Source organism: Protomyctophum bolini, assembly GCF_963924005.1.
Source record: "Protomyctophum bolini genome assembly, chromosome: 24".
Taxonomy (NCBI): domain Eukaryota; kingdom Metazoa; phylum Chordata; class Actinopteri; order Myctophiformes; family Myctophidae; genus Protomyctophum; species Protomyctophum bolini.
Window position 1 is genome coordinate 14,262,825 of NC_137885.1, and position 25,662 is coordinate 14,288,486.

The 25,662-nt window shown below is 41.7% G+C and overlaps 4 protein-coding genes and 1 pseudogene across 6 annotated transcripts in view; 2 read left to right on the top strand and 3 right to left on the bottom strand.

The window, feature by feature from the left end:
- The first annotated feature begins 863 nt into the window (after window positions 1–863).
- On the top strand, window positions 864–5,325 carry unc50 (unc-50 homolog (C. elegans)). The gene is made up of 6 exons (XM_080758065.1): window positions 864–994; window positions 2,218–2,513; window positions 3,046–3,166; window positions 3,457–3,596; window positions 4,032–4,139; window positions 4,529–5,325. Exons 2-6 carry the CDS (start codon window positions 2,246–2,248, stop codon window positions 4,663–4,665), a joined length of 774 nt encoding a protein of 257 aa, XP_080614191.1. The 5' UTR covers window positions 864–994; window positions 2,218–2,245; the 3' UTR covers window positions 4,666–5,325.
- Window positions 5,168–9,467, bottom strand: arl6ip6 (ADP-ribosylation factor-like 6 interacting protein 6). The gene is made up of 4 exons (XM_080758066.1): window positions 9,169–9,467; window positions 8,773–8,826; window positions 7,252–7,384; window positions 5,168–6,053 (listed from the first exon to the last, which is right to left on the bottom strand). The coding sequence occupies exons 1-4, from the start codon at window positions 9,308–9,310 to the stop codon at window positions 5,960–5,962; spliced, it is 423 nt and encodes a 140-aa protein (XP_080614192.1). The 5' UTR covers window positions 9,311–9,467; the 3' UTR covers window positions 5,168–5,959.
- A 1,540-nt stretch (window positions 9,468–11,007) lies between these two features.
- On the top strand, window positions 11,008–12,045 carry LOC308311772 (tRNA (adenine(58)-N(1))-methyltransferase, mitochondrial-like; the record flags this gene model as incomplete). The annotated part of the gene is given in 6 exon segments (XM_080758552.1): window positions 11,008–11,049; window positions 11,052–11,108; window positions 11,267–11,358; window positions 11,555–11,603; window positions 11,606–11,743; window positions 12,037–12,045. Coding segments are annotated over 6 exon segments (387 nt in total), but the record flags the coding sequence as incomplete, so codon positions are not given.
- Window positions 12,046–13,073: 1,028 nt separating this feature from the next.
- LOC308311773 (speedy protein A-like) lies at window positions 13,074–14,098 on the bottom strand (annotated as a pseudogene). Its single transcript has 6 exons — window positions 14,050–14,098; window positions 13,954–14,012; window positions 13,774–13,859; window positions 13,475–13,635; window positions 13,286–13,378; window positions 13,074–13,226 (listed from the first exon to the last, which is right to left on the bottom strand). The product of its transcript is annotated as a speedy protein A-like (transcript).
- Window positions 14,099–14,683: 585 nt separating this feature from the next.
- Window positions 14,684–25,662, bottom strand: part of LOC308311476 (oxysterol-binding protein-related protein 11-like) — a 34,271-nt gene continuing 23,292 nt past the window's right edge. For both annotated transcript variants that reach the window (XM_080758162.1, XM_080758161.1), the window contains exons 10-13: window positions 22,491–22,677; window positions 19,658–19,840; window positions 17,180–17,333; window positions 14,684–16,285 (exon numbers count right to left, since the gene is read on the bottom strand). In XM_080758162.1, the coding sequence (XP_080614288.1) occupies window positions 16,229–16,285; window positions 17,180–17,333; window positions 19,658–19,840; window positions 22,491–22,677 (581 nt within the window). In that variant the 3' untranslated portion in view covers window positions 14,684–16,228. The remainder of the gene's footprint in view (window positions 16,286–17,179; window positions 17,334–19,657; window positions 19,841–22,490; window positions 22,678–25,662) is intronic.

Below are 25,662 nucleotides of genomic sequence, written 5' to 3' on the forward strand. Positions count from 1 at the left end.
AGTAGGCCTACATGGAATATAATATGATACACAGTGCTGCTCAATGCTCATACCGGCATAGTTATAGGCTAGGCTCACACACGCACAAAACAGATCCTAGACCTAGATCCTTTTCCTATCAAGGCCCATTATTTATTCTGCATTTGAGCCACAGACCACCATGGAGTACGTACATAGACGAATTAGGATAAGGGATGTATATCCACGGATATCCCATGATTCATCTCACCCAGGCATCACGTTGAAGCGATTATGAACTACCTCAAGCTTCACACTCCAATACAAATGAAACTATTTGAATAAAGGTTGTACACATCAGTGAAATTAACCTCTGGGAAAATGCCTAATTTGAGAGTGTAGGCCTAGCAAGCCACAGATCATATAGGCCTTTTCGTGGAGGGGTCAGAATACACTTGGACTGGACTGGACTTGGACTGGTATTCGACTTCCAAATCCAAATTGAATATTTAGTTGTCGTTGGATAAGATGTTGTCCACAACTCCATGCTGTATTGATGTTGGTACCATTAGGAGAGATAAAAGGCAAACGATCAAAAATAACAATTCTACATTCTGTAATTAGACTTCTTGTAAATGAATGTAGAATGTTTAACAATAATTTAACTCTTGAGAGTGTAAAATGTTATGCTCTCAAGCCTAAAGACCTATAAGGGTCCATTTGGTTACCAACTCTCCATCATTTAGCTGGGGACCACCTGGAACCCCCTTAAGGACCGAGAACCACTGGCCTAGAGTTCTATAGTCGACTCTAGACCATGGAAGTTTAATCGTCAAAGAGATTGGTTTAGTTTGGGTATAATTTATCGGAGACTTCAACTCCCATGATGCCCCACGACGATGTTACCGGAAGTTGCTACGTGTTCAGTTTATGACAGTTCAGGAAGCGTTTTCTCTCAGTCAGACGTCAACAATAAATAGCACAATAACAAGCTTCTAGAGCTTTCTCTCTCCAGCGAAAGAGTTCAGCCGAACAGGTAAAGTAGACCTGTTTAAATGAAAATTAGTGGCATGCACTTTTTACTACGTTCTCTCCATGTTCTGCTCAGAAACTACAAACTAGGCCTTACATATTGGCAACAAAGCTAGCGTCAAGCTAATGGTGTTAGCTATAGCTAAGTATCTTGTTAAGAGTTATATTAATTGAACATTGCAGACATTATGTGATGTATTTTACGTCCAAAAGCTGTATTATTTAGCTTGTTCATGTACACGGTGCTTGAAATGTACTATAATTCTCCAAACTGTTAAATATTTCAATCAATAAAACGTAGGCTTGACAGTAATGACATTTTGTTGTCTACAATAATCAGTGACGACTAACGAGACATATCTGTCACTGCCTTGTTAAAGTCTGATTTGACTTTGTGCAATGGAAGTCAGTCTCTTACAAAAGACTATTGGGGTGAAGTAAGTAGTGGAAATTAAAATATCTTAACAACAAACTTTTGCCATGTTTACCATGCCAGTTTCTCCAAACTATTATGAATTATGGGAATTAAAGTCATAGCAATTTATTGATTTCAAACTCACAAAGTTGATTAGAACGCCATAGTGTAAATAAACATAATCAATGAGGATGAACATGGAACATTTCAACTTGTCAACCATATCAAATTCCTAGTTCTACAGTAAGTAAAGTAGTAATCAACAAACGACCACTATAACTCAATAAGTGATTTCCTTCTGGAACTTGCCAATTGTTCCACAGAACATGAGGCAGCATATAGAGCTGACTGGGTGTGCTAGTCTAGGACAGTGGTTCCCAAAGTGGGGTCCGGGGACCCCCAGGGGTCCTTGAGGGAGTTCCAGGGGGTCCCCAGCTAAATGATAGTTTGGAACCAAATGGACCCTTGTGGGTCTGTAACTCTGAGTGTGTACAAATGTACATTTGCACACTCAGTTACATTGACATTGATTTTACAATATAAATTGGGGGTCCCAGAGATAGAAATACCATTAAATGGGGGTCCGTAGACTAATGCATGTCAAACCTGGGGGTCCTTGAAATTAAACTGGTTAAGAATCTCTGCTAGAGCCGTAAAAATGTTCTTATGGGGCTTCTCCCTGGCATATCTTTTCAAATGGGGGTCTGTGGGCTAATAGTTGTCAATTTGGGGGTCCCTGACATGAAAAATGTTAACAATATTTGACCAGTTTTTCTTCCCATTTCTCCCCACCCCACCCACACCCCAACCAGTCCTTATCAGCTGGTTTCCATCAGCGCCATGTTGCCAACCACCTCGGCACAGGGCAACGGCGCCCCGGGTTCCAGGGATGCGGCGCGCCACACGGCGGGCGCCAAACGCTACAAGTACCTCCGGCGGCTGCTGCACTTCAAAGCCATGGACTTTGACTTCGCTGTGTGGCAGATGCTGTACCTGTTCACGTCGCCGCAGAGGGTCTACCGCAACTTCCACTACAGGAAACAGACCAAGGACCAGTGGGCCAGAGACGACCCAGCCTTCCTAGTGCTGCTCAGCGTCTGGCTGTGCGGTGAGTGTCCATTATGCATTCTATTTCATCAAGCATTCTAGAATCAGTGGTTTTCAACCCTTTTTGTATCAAGGCCCATTATTTATTGGGCATTTGAGCAACAGACCACCATCTCAGACCCAAAAATTTGAACATTTTGTTGTTGGCTAAGATTTTGTCCACGATTTCATGCTCTATTGATGTTGGTACCATTAGGAGAGAGAAACAGGCAAATGTTGATCAATATAACAATTGTTCTACAATCTCTAATTGTTTAGACGTCTTGTAAATTAAGTATAATGCAGATGTTTAACAATAATTTAACTCTTGAGAGTAAAATTAAAAAAGGTTCATTTTGGTTTCATTGTATTCTCTCAAGAGTTAAAGATCTCTAGTGGTCCATTTGGTTGCCAACTCTCTATCATTATCTACTATCCCCTTCAAGGACCACTGGTTGAAAACTACTGATTTAGATCACTGTGCAGCCAAAGACTTTGATCTGCTTTTGGAAATGGCATTCTTCCTGAATGGTTCCGTTTGTCTTCTTGTGCAGTGTCAACAATAGGTTTCGGCCTGGTGTTAGACATGGGGTTTGTGGAGACTCTGAAGCTGTTGCTGTGGGTGGTGTTTATCGACTGTATTGGAACCGGCCTTCTCATATCAACCATCATGTGGTGGGTGATGATGACATAAGTTATTAATAAAAACGTATTTATAAAACTATTGTTGATAGCAATACTAACACTATATGTCATACTTGACTGGAAGCGACGATGGAGGGCTCGTCTGAGGACCATTTAGACTAGTAGAGACACTCATCTTTTGCCTCTGCAACGTTACACCAAATTAAACCATACGCGTTTTCAGCACAGAATGAGAATATACTGTACCACGGCATAATGCAACACAGGTCGTGATCGTGAATTATTTAGTGTTATTGATCGATTGATTCATCCTCTTTCAGGGTAGTCACGAATAAGTACCTGTTGAAACAGCCCAGCAGAGATTATGACGTGGAGTGGGGCTATGCGTTTGATGTCCACCTCAATGCCTTCTACCCTCTCCTCGTCATCCTCCACTTCCTACAGCTCTTCTTCATAAACCGTAAGTAACTCTTTGCGTATCTCACAAAATGACCTCTTTGTCCTATTTCCATTCATTGGTTTTAAAATGCTTGACCTTTATTTTTAATGAAGTCACATTTTAAAGGTTCTTTCTAAACGGGCAGCGATTTAACGCGCCTGTAGTTAATTTTCAATGAGACCTGCGTTTGTCTCTGTCGAGGGTCAACAATGCAGACGTATTTAAGGCGCTGTCCCGTGAAATTGTCAGACCCGGATTCTGTTTAGCTTTTTTTTTTTACGCTTGCGTTGTTGCGCCCCTCTTGAACAGACCTGTCGTTGATCCAGGCGACAACGTCTGTGTTCATCGCTGCCTGTTTGAAAGTACCTTAAGAGTGTACTAGTTTAAAATAGTCTTCTCTCAGCAGAGAAGACTATTTGCTGTACTTAATGCCTCTTGTTCTGCCCTGTGTTTCAGATATTGTGGTGATCAACTCAGAATGGTTCTTGGGTTACTTTGTAGGAAATACCATGTGGCTGATAGCCATCGGCTATTACCTCTACATCACCTTCTTAGGCTACAACGGTGAGAACCCAACCCACCCACATTTATATCACTTTGGTCTCAGATGTTTGGGGTAAAATAAAAAAGTACAGGCATAGGAAAAATGCCAGGTAGCCAATTTGTGTTTTAAGATACAGTAGATCTTAATCTGCTGCTGTCTCTCATTCACTCCCTGCCTCTCCTTCACCCCTCCTATAACAACAGCCTTAAAACGTTCCTTTTTCAACAAGCATTTGTGGATGGTTCAACCTGAATTTCCTGATTCATCATGCTCGTATTGTCATTTTGAGTTGAATTGTACAGCAATTTGTATCTGCTTTGTTTTCTTTGTCTTGCATGTAAAGCACTGTGTGAGTCTTCTGTGAAAGGTGCTATATAAATAAAATTGACTTACTATACTTTTTCTACAGTACTACCGTTCCTGAACAACACAGTGGTGCTGTTGTATCCATTTGCTCTCCTGGTGCTGGTCTACGTTCTGTCCATCTCTCTGGGTTGGAATTTCACGCGTGGCCTTTGCTGGTTCTACAAATACAGAGTCCAGTAGCAGGCCACCAGATGGGCAGATCACACAGGACACGGCTCAGCACTCCCCGGCTGAACTCTCAAGGATGGTAGCCGGATAGGAAACAAGTTTGTTCCGACAGACCACGATGTCTATCAACATCTATTCGATTAGTAGCCAACTCCTGGTCCGAGTGACCCTGGGTTGACTTCCAGTAAACGGTGGACTGATTAGACTGTTGATTGTTAAGTCGGTTTACTCCGTTGACCGACCGTGGGATCACTCGCAGTCGTGTTCGACCGGTCCACTGCACGCGTTGGCTCTCTGTTTACTGGTAATCGACTCTTTGCTGATCCCTGGTTGACTATTCAAATTGAGCTGGAGCTCAGTGGACAATGGAGTTGGGACTGGTTGCAGAAACCAGGGATTTAAAGTATGAAGATCCAGCCATGATATTCTTTTTTTTGTACAAGTTGTAAATAATGTTAAGCTGGTTATGGTGTTAATATATACAAAAATCACTCTGAAGTGGAAAGGCTTGCCGTTATTTTTTTTGGTTTTTTATTAAAAACAAAAAAACTTTAAAACCTGCTTGTTGAAGAGAGGGAACGAGGGAATGGTTGGTTGACTTGCTTTGGGGCATTTCTGTCCTCTTCAAAATGTACATTCCAAAGCACTTTCATTAAAAAGGTTTTAACTGAAGCCAGAGTCACCTCAAGATGTCATTATTTCAGCAGAGAATAACCATGATGATGCTTTTCATTTGATGCACACTAAAATAAAAAGGGGTATTCTAATTAGGATTAGAACGAGACATGGGTGGGAGAAGCAAGCCCTAGTTTCTCTCCCAGTGATTCTCAACCTGTGGTACGTGTACGCAGTGGAGTCGCCCCTTTCAAGTGGAATGAAATATTTATAGTAATACAGGTAGTTATTCTGACTAAGCAATTGGTTGAAATAGGCTCTCCAGCCGTGCTGAAATGAGCATGACAGCACAACTAGCTGTTAATAGAAGATTTTTAGGACGGATTAATCACTTTAGAAATATCAGTTGTGCTGATAAGACCGTTTCGACAGAGCACCAGCATAATTGGCTTAGGAATGGATGGAACAAAAACTGCATAGGTGAATTGGACAAGGCAGATCTACGCTCAGTAATTATGGTGGTACTTAGAGAGCCAGATATTTTCTGAGGTGGTACTTGGTATAAAAACTAAAAAGGTTGAGAAACACTAGCCCTAGTCACCACGGTTTGTCGCTTTGCCTTGGGAACCACCAGGAGGATGGCATCAGCAGACCTGAGGGAGGTGTGGCAGTCAGAGAGGTTGGTTGTATGTCAGGTCAAGCTCCAGATGACGGTGAGTGCAGCCATGAACCCGTTCAGCACAGAAACACTGTAGGCCACATGGAAAGACTGGCCCTGTATGGGTCTGGGGAGGAAGAAAAAAAACACACATTTATTTATTTTGTGTAGAAATTAGACCTCAACCAATGCCATCTTTTTGAGGGGCGCTAGCCCCTCCTATATACAGCTTTTGGTCCTAACTTGGGTCACATTTGCCATCGACAGTGAAAGGAGAATTTGCTGTGTCTGAACAAATCGTCTTTAGTTTTTTTTTATTCAACCAAGGTTCATGTATTAGTTTGTGATTAGAGAAAGTAAAAGATGAGTTAATTTTTTTTAATTTGCTGCTTTCTTTTGTTTTAGGGATTTTAGCTGTTTTTGACGGGAGGCGGCCTTTTTTCCGACAGCATTTTAGCCAACGGTACGATCCGAAGCGGGGGGACATGCGATGCGATGCGAAAAAGCGATGGTCCGACATGCGCTGCTCCCGTGCTTGCGGTTAGGGTTAGGTTAGGATTGAGGTTTCGGATCAATAGTATGTCGGAAAAAAGACCTGCACCCGTTTTTGACAGGGGGGCATTTGAGCGTTTTTACAAAATGTTATAGAGATTTATTTTTTTATTATTTACTAGTCCTACTAGACCCCAATAAATTACATCTGGCCACAAAAGATCACAGGATCTCCTGAATATTCATTTTTGTATTGGATGATGTATGATAAGAGCACCCCTCACTTCACACGGGTGTGATTTGTTTTGGGTTAATTTTATAATCACTTTTATAATCGGTATAATCACTGATTATACCGATACCGATTATTATTCGATGAACCACCCTGCAAATGTTAAATAACACAAACCGAACTTTATTTTATTTAACCCACTTAAGCCCTATTCACACATCATCCAAAATAACCATTGTTATGGTTGCCGATACCAATGTTGTGAGAAAGGTTAAATACAGCTAATAGCCGATATATTGGTCTGGCTGTAGTTGAAATTGCACTGGTGTGTCGGCTTAAAACTATGGAATGCACTTCCCATTGCAATCAGAACTGCTATGTAGGTCTGCTATTTTTCAAAAATCGCGAAAATGTGGCACAAATCGTTATATTCTTTCAGAGCGAACGTTTTTAACTCAAAAGGTTGAGCTCCACTGACATAGAAACACAGGTTTTTCAGAAAACCGTCATGATTTAGAAGGCATTTGTAGAATCGTCCTCAGGTCTAAATGGGTTAAGAGCGTCTGATAAATGCCTAAATTGTAAATTGTGTGTGTGTTACCTTAATTGTGAGAGCGTCGGGGGTATTGGAGGGCCCACGCCCGGTTCGTAAGAAGCCAGGTAGGTGAGAGTCAATGAGAAACCACAGCAGATGCAGCCAACTAATGACGACATCACCAGGATACTCCAGAAACCTGCACAGAGAGGGTACACCCACACAGTAGAGATGCAAGATTACAGCAGGCGTCTCTCGACTCTCTTCCGAGGTTTTTGACCCATTTAGACCCGAGGCCGATTCTAAAAAAAAATCTTCTAAATCCTAAAAGTTTTCTGAAAAACCCTATGTTTCTATGTCAGTGGTGCTCAACCTTTTTCATGTCAAGAATCTCAAAATATGTTGTTCCAGGAACCCCACAGAAGCAAAGATTTGTTAAAAACATTCACTCTGAAAGAATATTTATGAAAAGATTTGAGACACATTTTCTCAATTTTTTCTACAAGCTTGTTACTTGCGCAAGCAGAGCGCGCAAGTACTAGTTTCGCCCGGGACGTCACCACCATCGAAAACCATTGGTTTTATCAGGCACAAGTAGTCATTACGTAATTTGCTGGGACGGTGCATACGCATCAAGAGTGCTGGGACGGTGCATACGCATCGAAAATGCTGGGACGGTGCATACGGCGCAAAGTAACCACAGTATAACGCTAATCAAGTTACAAATTACATAGTATTATGTACATAGAGGCAGTTCCTTTAATCCACCCGGCACTGGTATAACTAACTGGTATAACTAGCTCTCAATGATGATGTAATAAAGATGTGGATTAAAGGACCCAATGCCAGAGTGTAATTGGTTTTCGATGGTGACGTAATTACGATATGTTTTAGTGTTGGGAGGATTAAAGGTAATGCTCCTATGTATACATGTATGTAATCTGGCACTACTGCCGTATCAGGCAGTAGTGTAGCGGTCGAAAGTACTTGCGCGCTCTGCTTGCGCACTAGTAGGCCATTTATGGCGTGTGCAACAAGGAAGTATGCACTCGACAGAGTGCAGTTCTAGTTATCTTGCTATTATCAGCTTTATTATTTATTTTAGCAGTGGTTTTCAACCAGTGGTCGAGGGACCACCAGTGGGCCTTGAGGAGGTTCCAGGTGGTCCCCCAGCTAAATAAATTATTGTTAAACATCTGCATTACTTAATTTACAAGAAGTTACACAATAGAGAATGTAGTACCACAAATCAACGACAACCCATTATTCTGTAGTTTGGGGTCTGAGAGGCTAAAATGTCATCAAATGGTGGTCCGTGGCTCAAATGCAGAATAAATAATGGACCTTAATGAAAAGGGTTGAAAACCACCGATTTAAAGCATGGCCTGTTGAGTTAAAAAAAATGTCATTCATGTCCTGACCTGGACATGACATTCATCATGTCTGGGTTGCAGGCGGCTGTGTTTGAGTGCCACCTAGTGGCTGTATTGTAGACATGTAGTTATTCAGTACGGATAACCACAGGTCTGAATTCCTAATAATACAACTCCACTGAAATAGTGACTAAAAAGGTGTAATTCCTCTCACCAAGTATCCTAACTTCAGTCCCATCCACTCCTTGCACAGTTCCAACCCGCAGCTCTGAAATGACATTAGAGTAGTAATTAATCAACGTGTGCTATTATTACTGTACAATACTTTTCTGTCGAGTTAAGTACAATTTCAAGGTACTTTTTACTGAGATTAATACTTTTAAGTAACTATAGAATCTCTCACACACACAGAGAGAGAGAGAGAGAGAGAGAGAGAGAATGAATATATGGCTTCTGATTAAATGAAAACCTTCAATAGTTAGTAATTGATATCAAGATCTTTCTCTGGACTTTTTTTTCTCCGAGAGAGAGAGGGGGAGAGAGAGAGAGAGAGAGAGAATGAATATCTGGCTCCTGTTTAAATGAAAACCTTCAATAGATCGGAGCCTACCTTTCAGTACGGGATAAAGCAGGGCGCAGAAAGCCCCAACAGCCGACAGGGCGACAGCAGAACCCAGGGTGGACAGAACCAACACCACGGGCCACCGTCTACTGGGACCGATGCCGTTCACAGGCTCTGGAGTGCCGTTCATAGTCCTCTACTTATTAAACTAAAACTAAACCACTCTGTAAAGAATCTCTGCGAATCTCTCTTTCTCTCTCTGTGTGTGTGTGTGTGAAGGATAAGGACTTGACCACTGAGTCTCAGAATGATCTGCGAAGCGTCCCGACTCCCGAGTCTGTTGTCATTTCAAGTTTCGACCATATTATAATATTTAAATTCAACCCAAGAAGGCAACGGCGCTTCCTTTACTTCCTTCCGCATATTTCCATAACGATTTCCGGCCATCCGGCACTCGATCATTGGTTCTCTTTATCAAAGTGGGGTCCGGGGACCCCCATGGGTCCTCCATGGAGTTCCAGGGGTCCCCAGCTAAATGATATAGTTTGGAAACAAATGTAGGCTACCCTTATGGGTCTGTAACTGTGTAGGCCTATGTAACGATGTCTCAAAAGGTTGCACTTGAAAATATCTATAACTGAATCATAGTTCAGACCTTCAGTTATCTCTCTCAAAGAAGACATTATTTAGGCTATAGGTTGTCAGTCTACTATCTGGTTAACATGCATAAATCATTGTCACAAATGACTTGTTCGCTTTCCCAGGGAAGTAATGACACTGTGCTTAAAAGGTTAGTTTAGATTTTTAGACTTAATACTTTCCATTATTATAGTGTTAATATATTGTTTGCAATATTATTAATGTATTAATAGATTGCCTGAGTCCCGTGGTGAGAGTTCTGGTCATTTGGTGGGGGTCTGGGGGCCACTCATTCAAAATAAATGAATGCACAAAACTAGAGTAATTTGTATTATCCATATAGTGCACCTTTCGTTGACATCCACCTCTGTCACATTTTTTTGTGCTGATCATGCTGGCGTAGTGATACTGGGCACAAAATAATTTGCAACCACTATATTAATAATGGTAAGTATTTCCTATACAGCTTTAAGTCCAAATATTCTGTACTAACCCTTTCAATCGATTGGGAACAAAGCATTGTCGGGCTGTACTAACTTCCCACTTTTCAATTGTATTTTCTGTACATATGGCACACCCCACGAGAGAAAGGCAGAAATTTGAATTCATTCATGGGCGATTAAGGGAAAAGAAACATACAGTGAGGGGAAAAGGGGGGGGGGGGGTATTCAGATTTTACGGGGGCCATGTAGTTTCGAATTGCAGCTGTCCATAGGTGCATGCCCTTTGAGAGCGGTTTTGAAGGAATCAAAGGGATTCACATGTCTTAATGACTGTTGGTAGGGCGTTCCACATTTTGGTGGCATAGGAGCGAAAATAATTTAGTCCCTTGTTTGTGCCGAATCTGGGTTGTACATGGTTTGTTGCACTCCCTCTGGTGTTGTGGGTGTGGACTTCGTTAACATTAAGGAAGTATTTCGTAACTTATATTTGTAACTTTTATATTTAGTAACTTATATTTCATCTATATGATGAAAAGAAAGTGGGAAGATCAGTAAGAAACCTGAAAATAGTTGATTTTGTTTTGAAAAATAAGTGTCCCAGAAAAACATTTCTTAGGAATAATAAGTACATTATAGTTACACAAGTAGCCTACACATTTCTACAGCTGGCAACTATTCATAGTTGAAATATCTAATGTTCTGTACACAGTCTGTACTTTGCCTAGTGGGCTCCAAGGGCAGAGTGTGGAGATCAGGGCCGGACCACCACAAGAGAGCAGTGCTCAACTACAATGAATGATCATGGAGGCTGCAGCGAGGGGAGGAGTGGCCAGATAATGTCCAGTTCTATACAACGCTGACCTCCTCAAGGCATCCTCACTACTCGCTGGCTGGGGTTTTCATTCGGTCAGTCTGACCCCTTATTTCACATTACATACACTGTTAATGGCTGCACTGTACCTTTCCCCAGCACTTTGCTGTATACATGTAGATGTAAATTGTGAATGGTGTGTCAGGTTTCCATCTAATTCCAAAACATTTTCCGACTGACATGTCTATCGTAGATTGCTCTTGACATGATGAGTCCCCAGTTGGTCTTACCCACCGTGCTTCCTCATCTTCACCCTGGGGCTGTGTGCACAGTCTACTTGGCAAAGTGAGTACCAAAATAAGCTTGAGATATAGCTGTGAATGTTTATATTGTATGTTTAAAGAAGCAATCACTGGTCACCACTAAGACCACACTTTGACATGTAGCCTAGACTTATGTGCTTGGTTTCAAATTGCATTGTACTGCATGAACAGAACAGAGAATGCAATGAATATTGTTTGCCTATTATCCTATAACCAAGTATAACACAGGTTATAGACCTGTTGGATGGGATTCGATGTTCAGCGCTATACCTCTGCAGTGTGAACGCATCATTGAGGTGCCATACAGAGACTGGCTGGTGGCCCCGGCATGCCACAAAGATGGCAGCTTCTGTGTCAGTAAACCCGCTGATGAAGTAGAAGAGGCAAATGGAAACTCTAGGAGAAAGGTGATCATTAAGAACATAAGTTACTATTGTATACAATGTTTTAGAACGACAATTAATTGTTGCTTTCATATTTCTATATGTGGGTTTTCATCACTGTACATTTCCCTTTGGTGTGGATTTTTCAGAAGTGTTGACCACCAAGGAACATCCACCTTTTGGGAGTGTCCCCTACATTGCTAGACCGCATCATGTACAAATGAGCCACACAGGTCAGAGCAAACATCCCAAGAGGCAATATTGTAGCATTAATATGCATTATTCTGTGCATTAAATTATATTCTTTTCACTTGCAGCATTACTGACCAAACTAAGGAAGTGTTTCTGGTAGCTGCTTAACCAACCCATGGATACTCCTGCACAGAAATGACTTGTACTCTTGAAGAATAAAGTGCTTTACAATTGAGTGGGGAACTTTATGAAGGGAACAATAAACACATAAGAAGAATGTAATATCTAGCCTTTAATTAAAACTCAAAAGGCTGGTCAACAAGCAAAAAACAAAGAATACACCCAGTCAAACTCGAATCCCACTATATACTTTACTGATATTAACTGTTTAATGCTGGTTTAAATTATTTTCATAAAAGTTCTTTTCTTGACATAAATATTTACAGATGTACAAACATTAGCGCCTGCCTGTCAAGTGCTTCAGTAAATAAATAGCAAATAAGTGTCATGAACTCAATGTAGAAATGTAACCAACACCAACAGTGGATTATGTGACTAATATCTAGTTGACAGTTGACACAAAACAAAAGTGTATACTTATAGTTGTGCACTGTATATCTTTAAAAAAATATTGATCAAATAATGAATTGTATTAAGCCATGCGCCAGAGGTAGTATGAGACCTTGGTAGATTAATTAAATTAAACTAAGGATAAAGTGCTTAATCTCTATGGAAATCCAAACCAGTGACTTCCACTTGTGATTCACATTTGGATTTGGATGCCACTGACTTAAAGTTAGATGGAAACTAAGTTTCTTCATTTAAAACACTGGTGGTGGAGTGCGTGTCCACTTCAAAGAAATGTCAAATGTAGGCTTTATGAGTGTATAATATACTACACAGACTCTCTAAATCAGGGTAAGGAAAGTACATTAATTGTATCAGATAATGCAGACTCAGCTACTCCTCGTTGATCCAATCCATGGATGGGTCGTAGATTGATCCACAGGCAGAGTTATTCTCTAACAAAGCAGGCCTTGGTTAGCTAGAAAAACGGCTGGACTCCTTGGGCTAAAAACGTCCATAGCCGTCAGCACATTTGGGCTATGGCCGAATAATTTGCCACACATTTTGCTAACTTTGCCTGACAACACCCACAAGCTCACCAAAGATTTTGAAGAAGGTAGGTTTCACCAGATGAACCTTCCTGCGAGAGGCCATGAACCTTGGGGGTGTGTTCTGCATTGAGATCACACCACATTGCCTGGGGCATGGCAGTGGAGAGGATGAGCCAGAGGAGAGCCTCCTTTTCCTTCTACAGCCATGGAGGACGCAGGTGTCAGGGGATGCTAAGGGCCCACGTGGAACACGGACCTGGTCCTGCACTCCATACCGCCGCTGGACACCAGCGAGGCGCTCAGGCCTCTCCCGGTGCCACGCAAAGTGTGAGGTCATGATGGCCATGACCTGAAGGACAAAAGCGGACAAGTGGGCATACAAGCTGCATACACACAGATGCTTTATATAAGCATCATCAAGTGTGATTTGTTATGCCATGTTTACCTCTTCGCAGCATCGTCTGCTAACTGCAGCTCTATAGCAGAGGCGAGTCCACAGCATGTCCCGCTGTTTGACGAAGTGGATAAAGCGTTTCTCCCAGTGCCCAGGGAAAGATCTCATATTTGTTCTCCTCCACATCCTCCTCCATGGTGTTGGCAAGGTAGCTGGAATTATAAAGGATTTAATCAGAACATTTCAGAGCTGCAATTATGAATTCAAGCATTACAAACCGCTAGCTTGTTAAATATCCCCCATGTGCACATTGACAGTGAGTAGAAAACTATTTTTGTTATTGAACTTACAGTGCTATGAAAAAGTTAATTCTGTTGTGTTCACTGATTCTGAAGTTGGCCCTTTTGAAGTAGATAAATGTCATGGCCAGTAGGTACTGAGGGGTAAGAGGACATGGTGGAAATAAAGGCTGAGATCAAGCAGTTTCAAGATTATCTTGGCACATTTATTATCCAACAGAATCAACCTACCTTGTCTGTGATTTTGAAGCAACAGTCCTTCCACAGAAAATCCTTTACCAGATCATCATCTGTAGGCACACCTGACCAGGACTTACCATACCGTACCGTACCACAACACCCAGTCTACGTCGTCCTCAGACGAGCCCTCCATCATCGCGTCCAGTCATCCCGCTTCTCCATACAGCCGGCCAGCTCGTTGGTGCTTTGCCCTCCTGCATCTTTGAGTACATCCACATATGTTAGTATGGGACGTCCTCGTGACCGGTGCCCATGTGTTGGTTCCCACAGCACCAGTTTGTTGGCTGGCAGCTCCTGCATGGTGTCTTTGGCAGTGTCCTGCAAGTCTCATTCTCCTGTCTGCCATTTTGTCACTTCTCGTTGGCAACATGTGTACTCTTGCCGATGTTGAGCACTACACGTAACATTCTGGTGTAGCACCGGTGAGTTTCTAACTTTATATCTTATGATGGCTAAGCCAATGGGCAAGCAGATCTGGGCTTAGTAAATTGGGAGCCAACCAAAAAGAATTCATGGAAGCACCGCCAGGGTCTATTTGCATGAGGCCATCACTCAGGAGATATGGATGCTAGGAACCCACAAGGCTGAGTTTGTGATTTTGAGAAAGGTATGAGATGAGGGTACTTTGATTTGCTTCTGTAAATTAAAACGCAAAACAAGAGACGAGCCAAGCGGAGTACGTTTTAAACACAAAGCGTACCTCCAATAATAACTGCAGATATGGGGATACACATTCCTTCAAAGGGAAAAAAATAGATTTATTTGCATTTAGAAAACAAATTTGGTTAAGAGCTTAGACATGGAACATTTATAAATTCAAGTAATACATAAAGTAAATAGCATATTTGCAGTACTCAACTTGAACAAAAAAGGACTGCTATCATGCATGTAAGAATTCATCTGTCCACTGCAAAATCAAACAGGTGTTAAGGTTCATAAAATAGGAGTAGTTATCTTTCGCATAAACCACGACATAATTCAGAATAAATACATTTATTGTTGAGTGATCCAACTGCTCATTCAAGACAATCTGTTACATTTGCCTGTCAACCAATGATAAACATGCCTTTAAGGTAGTTTGACTGTATTGGTATCCTTGCATTGTCAAAAACACATCACATGTTGGTAAAAGTACCAAACCTTAACACAGCAAAGAGTCGTGTGAATGTTAAACTTCATCAATGACAGTATCTGAAGAAATCAAAGAAAATAAGTAGGGGGTGGGGGGGGGGACAGACAAAACAGGTCCAGCCAGTTCTCACTTTTACAATGATCTCATAAATGGTAAATGATGCATTAAAATGCTTCCCATAATCCAATAGAGGGATTTTTGCGTCATTTCAAAAACGCTTTGGTCCTGCCTGACCTCAGGGCTCGCCAGTGGAACTTGGTGGAGCATCAGTGCTTTGTTTGACGAGAACAGAACATGTACGTATTTATACATTCTAAATACCAGGTGTGTATTTGGGTTTGCTGAACAACCTCGCCAGCGGACACTTTTTAGGTCACCAAAATATGGAGGGGGGGGGGGGGGGTGAAAGTTAGTGGAGATGAAATCAGCGGGATTTAAGGTTTTATAAATACTGAAAATGGTTGATGTATTGTACAGTATGATGGTTAAAAACAGGGACTTACGGAAGGAAAAACAAAAGCCTGATTCTTCTTCTCCAACAAGCCAAGCCTCTGATATCAAACACCTCAATGGTTATATAAGTTAACAGTAGTAGCTTTCCCATAGTATGGTGTCGCAAACAAGTAGGGGAAAAATAGCCCTCCCTCCCTCCCTCCCCAGATCGATGAGCACAATCCACATTAACTGCATATTTCATCAGACAATCTTAAGGCCGTGTAAATAATGTACCTTCATCTGTACAAGAATCATGTCCCATAATTCGACGCTGGAGTTTACAAAAGTGACCCCTTAAGAAGTACAAAAGCTTTGTACTACCGGAGGCCTCCCAGACAAAGTGAGCGGAGATTTGAGAATACCTGTCACGTTCTCTCTCTCTCCCATCGCACGTCGCCTTGGTTTTGCACGTCAGTTGAGGTCATGCTTCATTTCAGGCAAACTCAAAACTCTCACCAACATGCGCGCACACACGCACACACACGAGCAAGCACGCACGTAGACACACACACACACACACACACACACACACACACACACACACACACACACACACACAGTCAAACAGACACACGACACACATACCAAGAGGGAGATTGTCCTGCATCCACAATGCTTTTGTGATGTCAGGCGATGAGACTAGGACTTGAACGCAGGGTTTCTCCACAGTGGCCTGTGATACACCCAGCCGTCACCCTGGAAAAGGACAAAAGAAAAGAACACAACAACCTCAACGTGTATACCTACTGTTATTTGTCAAACATTAATGTTGCTTATAAGGGCAATGAAGTATATAGGGTTTAAGTTGTTTAAAAGAGACGTACTGTTACTGTATCAATATTACATTTTCCTTTAGAGGGTTAAGACAGGTTTTTATTTATTATTTTATTTTGTATTCGAATGAAGATCATTCCACTTGGTCATCTACACAATTAAACATGATTACGTTCCAAGATCTGTGGCTTTGTTATATATCATATTCTTCACGGAAAAACATATTCAAGAACATGTACAATGGCAGTGATTACAGTATGTTTTCATTACACTTTGAGAGAGCATTTAATTGTTTTATTTTGCAACTGCATTTGATGTTGATGATGCCATCTTGGCTGCTCTCCCTTGTAAAAGAGATTCCTATCCTATTGCAATGGGACTTCCTTGAAAACCAAAGGTTAAATATATATACTGTATATGTTTTTTATTAGAATGGATATTACATTATATAGCTTGCCACACAGGGTCTTTCAAACACAGCTAAACTTGTTCCATATCGTTGCTGTCGGGAGGAAACCTCATAAATCAAAATTTTTGTCGTTTGTGTTGTTTCGAAAACATTGAACCAATGGAAAGTAGTAAAAAGTGCTTTGGACAAAATGTCAAACTGTCTCCACCACCTCTCCCCCTTTCATGGAAGTAATTGACAATATATAAAGTTACAACACCAACTTTGATGAGGCAGTATTGCTTTGTTTTAAAAACATAAGGTTTTCTTAATGTCCTGAAAAATGAACATATTAAGTTATGAGGTTTCCTCCCGACAGCAGAGATATTCTGCAGAATTAGGGAAGGAGCACTGAATCCGTCACTGACCTCACTCTCAAAGTACTTGGTTCTCCATGGTGCATCTGTCTCCGTGCGGTGCCTCACGTCTGCCCTTTGTCTCTCCTCGAGCATCCTTTTGTGCTCAGTGGCTTTGTCGATATCCTTCTTGCGTAATGACTCCGTCACATGCTGCCACAGACGCCTGGAACACAGCACAGGAGTTATTAAAAGACAAATGTTCAATATCTGGAGACTTCCAGTGCCGATTTGACAGTCCGAGGGAATAATTGCTTCCGATCCAACACAGACAATGTCTCTGCTTTGTGGCTGTCACAGCATCACGCGACATGCACGTAACATACTGCAGCCAATGCTACAGTCATCACGTGTGCTCCCCCCACCTCACCCAATGTCTCCCAAACACACTCTTCCTTTTAGTTTGTAATGCCCCAACTGTAACAAATTGACCCTCATGGGTTTGTAACTATTTGGTTCCATTTGTACACTCTCAGACTAAATTAACTTTGATTTTACAATATAAATTGGGGTCAAATGCCATTAAATTAGTAATTCAGGTGAAACGGGGGGCCCTTGAAATGGTTGAAAATCACTGCTAGAGCCGAAAAAATCTTCTCTTATGGGGGTCCTTTTCATATTTTCAAATGAGGGTCCGCGGGCTAATCAGTGTCAATTTGGGGGTCCTTGACATGAAAATGTTTGGGAACCAGTGGTGGTAAAGGTCATGTTTGCCATTGTCCATCATTAATCTAAAAAGCTACTGAGACGTATCTAAAGCTATACAACAGAGACGTCATCTGTGGAAGATATATGAGGCTTGGTGGGCAGTCTGGTCACCAAGTCTGCCTTGAGATCCATCAATTATATGAGGCTGTGCCACCTCCTGAATTCTCCTGTGCCTTGTACCAACTGACTGTACCACATGCTGCAAAAACATTTTGAACTGTATAATCAGACATTACTTAAAGTTTGTAATGTCGGATTATATTACTTTATCGAAACGCTACATTGGAGAATCACCAGCCGTTTCTTTTCACTAGACAGACTCAATAAACCTGACACGCACAGAGGTTGGCACCATCTTCCCCAGGCAGCCTGACTAACCAGTAGGGATGGAGCTCACAGAGGTTGGCATGCACCATCTTCCCCAGGCAGCCTGACTAACCAGTAGGGATGGAGCTCGACAACAGATACCCGAAAAAAAGCAGATAACAAGCTTATTGAGTACCCGTTATCAATAAGCTTTGAGCTTATCAAGCCTGTCGCCAGCATAGCGACCAATGATGAAATGTTTAAACAAATCAAGACAAGAGGCGATCAAGAAATATATGTAATCATGAATGCTGGCACAAACATGTCGGTCTAAAAGTGTATTGATAACTGCCAACCAGCGATGTCCGGGTAAATAAAAAGTTTCTTTAATATAATTTTATTGGTAAAACTGTCAATTGTCTTCAGTCAGTTAGAAAAGTAGTGTATTTGAAGGCCCTTGTAAAATATACTGGTTCTGTTCGGAATTAATTGTCTCCTGTCTTTCCACAAAATAATAGAAAATGCTCGGCTCGATAAGCCTGATCGATAAGGTGCTCGTTATTAACGAGCCCCATCCCTACTAACCAGTAGGAGTTATGAGGACTAACATTGCTAATTGTTGCTAATCTGCCTTTACCCCAAGGTATATTAAATGGAGGAAAGGTCACCGACGTCATTTACGCTATCACGCAATTCCAGACGGCACATTTGTCGCACCATTGGAGCCAAACTGCACCCGGAAGATCGGCAGAATGCACTGGAGTCAATGAGAGCTCAGTGACCAGCTCATGAACACTGGAGTCAATGAGAGCTCAGTGACCAGCTCATGAACACTGGAGTCAATGAGAGCTCAGTGACCAGCTCATGAACACTGGAGTCAATGAGAGCTCAGTGACCAGCTCATGAATGAACAAACACTATTTCTGAGTGACTGAGATCTTTTGTAAAGTAATCACTTCTGGCAAATAACAGAAGACATGTAACACATTATTGTCTACTGTGTTGCTCTTCGATGTGTACACCGTGTAATTTTATAGAGGCATCTAAAGTGCAAAAAGTACGTTTCTGAACGTGCCAAGTATCGCGAGACTGTCCACTGTTTCCTGTCTGGCAGCCAAATCTCGCGAGACCCCGGGAACAGAAACGATACCGGCTGCTGTTTAAATCCTCAAATAAAACGATGCACTGTGCACTCTGTGCACATTGAAAAGCAACTGAATAGAAAACAAACTGTGATAGGTCTTTTATATGCCTGAACCGATTATATGACAAAGGTCTCAATGGTTCATAAACAATGTTTGTTATGAGCTGGTCAAGCTTGCTCCATTCACTGCTTTGTATACATGTCACTTCCGGTGCGAGATTTGGCTCCCATGAAAGTGTCATGGCGCAGTACAGTCACGTGCTTTATTTTCCTTGCTTTACCCTGGGATACTTGATTAACCCCAGAGTGAACACATTTCCAATTGTCCTCACCTGGATTCAGTGGGTGCTTGCTTATCGTTGGGTCGAACAAGTTTCTTGGTAACTGGCAGCTTTGTGACGTCGATCACCCGCGTCTCCCCATTGGTGTAGGCGAACTCCAGAACGCCGTTCCACTCGCCCTGCACGCGACACACCACCACGTTGCTGCCGTTGTGCTTCACCTCGGCCGTCACCCTACATTGAGGCGAGAGCAACCATTGGCTGTCAGTTCTAGAAATGCAACACTTGTGTATTCTGCAGTGCACATAAATCATCATGACCACTCACTATTCACTGAAACGGACCATGGGAAAGCTGAAAAGTGGGGTGCAGAGTAACCTGACGCTGCCAGATGAGGGCGGTATTGGGGAATTTGTGTAGCAAGCTTTTTGGATCTGGCAGCGTCAGGTTAGGTGCAGAGGGCATCATGTAAATTGTAAACCATGGGTATTCAACTGGCGGCCCCTACAAGTATGTGTGTGCGATATGAAGCTTTGAGATTACCATAATGATAGCAATGCTAAATCATATTCAAGGGCCTTTGGAGAGAAATGAGACTAGAGCACTGCAGAGGGTGTGTGTGTGTGTGTGTGTGTGTGTGTGTGTGTGTGTGTGTGTGTGTGTGTGTGTGTGTGTGTGTGTGTGTGTTTTGCAGTCTCCAACAGTTTGTACGTTGTTAAGAAACAGGTACATAATGACTATCGTAAAATCAACAATGCACAAAGTTACAAAAGCAGCGGGATATAGAAGTTGCCCCTCTGTAAGTATGAGCTCTGCTCAGTCATAGGAAACTATTTGATCTATCTTAATTTTATGGAAGACAGATGACATACCTTCAGAACATATGTGGACGGCCCAAATAATGTCACTATTACCACTGGAGAAACTTAAATATGAAACACAAAATAAGGCAGATGTATTCATAGAGGTATGGACCCCCTTTTTGGATTATATCTAAGAGCGCAGTTGATTCTGTGTAGGACGGAACCCACCTTCACTTGCACACATGCATTTCCCAACCCTGTACCACTTATTTTCGTTGTTAGTATTTTATACGTACACTGTCTTGTATACAAGTCTGTTGTGTTGTCCTTGTGTCTATGTCAAAAAAGAGAAAACCCTCAAAATAAATGATAAAAAAAGAAGAAGTTGCCCCTCTATTCATTGCTACTCTGTGTGGTATTACAAACGCATAAGCGGTACACTTGATGTTTGTTCCGCCAGGGAGGAATCAGTATTCACTTTAGATTAAAAAGTTGGATTCCCCTAACCATGTTTTGTCAGGGAGGAAGGAGTGTTAAAGATGCCAACATTGCATTCCCATAACCAAGGAGTTGGTTTTAAGGATTATGTTATACTTTAGCGATTGAAAAATAGCAGATCTACAAGCTCATAGCGTGGCACCGTTTTTATGTCAAAACTTTGCTTCTGGGGATCCCTGGAACAACATATTTTTAGATGGGGGGGGGGGGGGGGGGTGTGTCCGCGGCCAAATACATAATTCTGGGGGTCCTTGACATGAAAAGGGTTGAGCACCACTTTTTCAGAAAACTGTTTGTTTAGAATCGGCCTCAGGTCTAAATGGGTTAAATGGGTTTCATGTCTTATGTGAACACCCCAGACAGTTTTTAAGTTGCTTCAGTCAGTATTTAGATATTTGATATTCATTTTAGCCTCCTCCCTATACAAACCCATTATAACTTAAAACTAAATTTTAACCATGATAGATTTATCGAAAACACCCGACCTATTTTCTGTTGACTGATAATGTCCTTCAAATACGTGAGGGGGGTGTGGTTTGTCATTTATTTTTTATAATTATTTTTGATTTTGTGAGGAGGAGCTGCAGCTGGAGGAGCTGGGAAGCAGGAGGTTCTTTTCCAAAATAATTATAAAAAATAAATTAAAACAGTAAATGACAAACCACGGCCCCCTCACATATTAGAAGGACAATATCAGTCAACAGAAAAAAGTGTAGGTGTTTTTGATTAATCTATCATGGTTCAAATGGAGTTTTAAGTTATAATGTGTTTGTATAGGAAGGGGGCGGGGCAGTTAAAATGAATATCAAATATCTAAATACTGAATCAAGCAACCTACTGTAGGAACTGCCCGGGGTGTTCACATAAGACTGAGTAGATGATGAAATGACCAAAAGTTATTTTGAAAGTGAAATATCCCTTTAAAGCATGACTGTAGCATCACAATTATCCCTTCGCTAAATCCCCACCCAACCCGTCCTTGTCCAATAGGCACGTTAGCAGCAACGAGACAGGTCAAGCTGTCCTTCTCACCCATTGAGATGCATGCTAAATGACGGGATTTCTCCATATAAATAATGGATCATTTCAGAAGCAAAACCTTCAAAAATGTCTTCTAAATCTAGTCAACCAAGCCTGCAGTAGGCTATGCACTGCATGGCATTATTTAAATAAACTAGAAATACGAGGAACTGACAGAGGGAGAAATTAACAACCCGTTTAACAACCCGCTGACAGGAGTTTTCATGTTGCACGGTAAGACTACGTCCATCACCTGGGTGGGTCAGTTGTGTAACTTTCCCGACATTAAGCCGTGTAAATGTTCAACAACACAGCCATAACGTTAAGCCGTGCAAAATAACATGCAAAATAACATTGACAGCTATAAGGTGGCGAAAGCTTGACCCGCATAGCAACAGTTGCTAAAATATATTGATTGGTGTGGGGTGGGGTGGGATTTAGCAAAAGGGCTAATTCCACTATATTGTAAATATGCTCAATGTAATCTATGGAGAAAAGGCAAATAAATAAATGTCTGAACACAGTGAGAAATATGTGGAGGGAGGGTAGGGAGGGAGACTGACTTGTGCAGCTTGCCACCGTAGAAGGGTTTGGTCAGGAAGTTGATGACGGCAGAGTAGCCGGTCTTGGGGCAGTTGACGTTGACCTTTCCCCCCAGCTCCACCCAGGGCACCGTGAGGATGGAGCGGGCGTAGGCACAGGGCAGCGTGAAGGTGTACTCCTCCTCGTGCGCCAGCAGATTCAGGCAGCCTGCGAGCGTGCACGGACAGGTCGGATGGATGGATAGAAGCAGAACACAGAACACATTAAAGAACGTCCTCTTCGCTTGCTTGAATTAATGAAAAGAAATCTAGCTTAAAGTGCTTTAACCCATTATGGGCGGGAACCCCTGTTGGTGTTTTAAAGCATTATACTTTTGCTATTGAAAAATAGCAGATCTAAAAGCTCATAGCGCGGCACAGAGTACCGTGCTATGAACTTGTAGGTCTGCTATTTTTGAAGAAAAAAAAATGTTTACAGAGTGAACATTCTAACTCAAATCTTCTGGGGAGGTCCCTGGAACAACATATTTTCAGATGGGGGGTGCGGAGGAATATTATATATATTTTTGGGGTCCTTCACATGAAATATTGAGCACCACTGATACAGAAACATTGAGCACCACCGATACAGAAATATAAGGTTTTTCAGAAAACTGTCATGACATTTTTTTAATTTCAACGTCAGGCCTAAATCAGGTTAATAATGATAACAAACTTGATTTGTACAGCACTTTTCTTAACAGTGTTACTTACAAAGTGCTTGCACAGTTCAGTGCTTTTATACTGATCAAACAAAACAATAAAAAAACTATAATGCAATAACAAGCATTGTCAAAAAAACAGAGCAACAAGGCAACTGGCGGCCCGGGGGCCACATGCGGCCCCCACCATCATCGATGGGGAATACGAGCTAATAGAAACTGCAGGCTTTCTAGTCCTGAAAAGTTGCAATGCGAAAATGGAAGCCATCGTTCTCACAATAATGAAAATCTAAACATTCTTCTTTAAAATAAATGTGTCTAATGATGATGTCACTGGAGGACGGGTTTCTGAACTGCCCACAGCCCTCCTATGAGACACAGACCGAGTAGAAAATAATTGTGCCATTTTATCATGATTATTAGTGAGGACCTATTATATGAAGATAGGTTGAAAATTATGAAAAGTGGTGAAGTGGTCCTTTAATGTGGTCCGGAAGGTAATATGACAGAATACTGATATATTATTGATTTCAGCGGTTACAATTCCAAACATGCAAACATGACCCACTTTAATTACTTCAGTTTATATCTGTAGCTTAATGACTAGTATTAAAATGTTATTGTTCAACAATAGAAAAAAGAAAAATATGGATTTCAATTCAAATATAGCAAGAAATAGCTGATCTACAAGCTCAAAACGCATCTCACTTTGACACGTTTTGACTCAAAACGTGTCGAAGTGTGATGCGTTTTGAGCTTGTAGTTCGGCTATTTTTGCTACAACAGTAATATGCAATGTGGCCCTCTGGAGTGAGTGTGGAAATATAGTGGCCCTCTCCATCGTCAAAGTTGCCTACCCCTGACAAGTGATGACCAAGTGAAGTGTCACAGTTTAATATAATCTGAAGCACTTTCTTGTTGTTTTTGCCTTTTCTTAGTGGCTTCTGCCGTTTTTAATTGTTCACATTCTATGTTCATTCTTTTTTACCCATTGATTTTATGTGTTGATCTATGTGTACTGTTTTAACCTGTATTGTTATTTGCTGCCACTTTATGTAAAGCACTTTGTAACCTTTTTTTGGGAAAGGTGCTATATAAATAAAATGAGTTATCATTGAAGGCCTATGGCCTCCAACCCTAACTTAGTGACAACCAGTAGACCCAGACCAGATGACCTCGGGGTACACACTGGCACACTGGGTTTTAGCATATCAATTAGATAGCTAGTTGCAAGACAATAAGAGCGTTAACCTATTTTGGGCGGAACCCCTTTTGGTGTTTTAAGCATGCATGTTATGCTTTAGCTATTGAAAAATAGCAGATCTACAAGCTCATAGCGCGGCACCGAGTGCCGCGCTATGAGATGTTAGCAGTAATGCGCTATATTAGCAGTAAAATCAAACCAAATGAAGACTGGCCACCAGTGTGCAGCCATAACAGGTGTTATGTACTCAAATCTCCACCAAAGATGAGTTTAGCTGTCGCATATGAACCAACTGCAGGTTGATACTGCCTTAAGCTTTGATTGAGACCAGAGTACAGGGAATTACAGAGAATACACAAGATTATTATTAAGTAACACTTTCACCATTTTCTGTAGCAAGACGCAATTTTATCATAAGAATTACCTGGGTCTCAAAACAAAAGATCAGAGACAAATTGGACCCCCCGGTTTCTAGCAACAGGAATAATCACATTGGTTGCCAATGGAGCCGAGACCTTCTAGAACAGGGGTGCCCAAACTTTTTTCACTGAGGGCCAAATCCAGAAAAATATAGGAAGGGCTGGGCCACTCACTAGAGATGAGGTATATCGCCTCACCCGTTGTGTATTAAAGTTAGCAAAATCAATCAAATGTAGGTAAACCAGTAAGACGCGCAAACGCGGGAAGCGAACGCAGCTCGTACATATTTGGGTTTTTTTAAGATTTATTTTTAAGTTATTATTTTTAAGTTAAGTTTTTAACTTAGCCATAACCATATAAGGAGTCCCCAAAGCAGTTATACGTCCAAATATGGAGTGTGTTGCATCAATCACAAACAAATCACTCAGCTCCATATATGGGCACAAAGGTGGGACACACAGACACACACACACACACACACACACACACACACACACACACACACACACACACACACAGACACACACACACACACACACACACACACACACACACACACACACACACACACACACACACACACACACACACACACACACAGACAGACATGATCTGCTAGGTCTCATAGTAAGTGCTCATTGCGTTTGCAATTATGCTTGTTAATTGAATATGCTTACAGAAATAAAACAGCCTACATCACCATCCGGGACGGTCGCGGAACGGCCGCCCGTGCATAAACGTGCGTGCACAAACAAACAAACAATAAGATGCAGCCTGTCAAGTGTCAACCTGTCACGGGGGACTAAACAGCACACACGCACACAGCGCGCGAGAGAGAGAGAGAGAGAGAGGGCCCACTAACGTATAA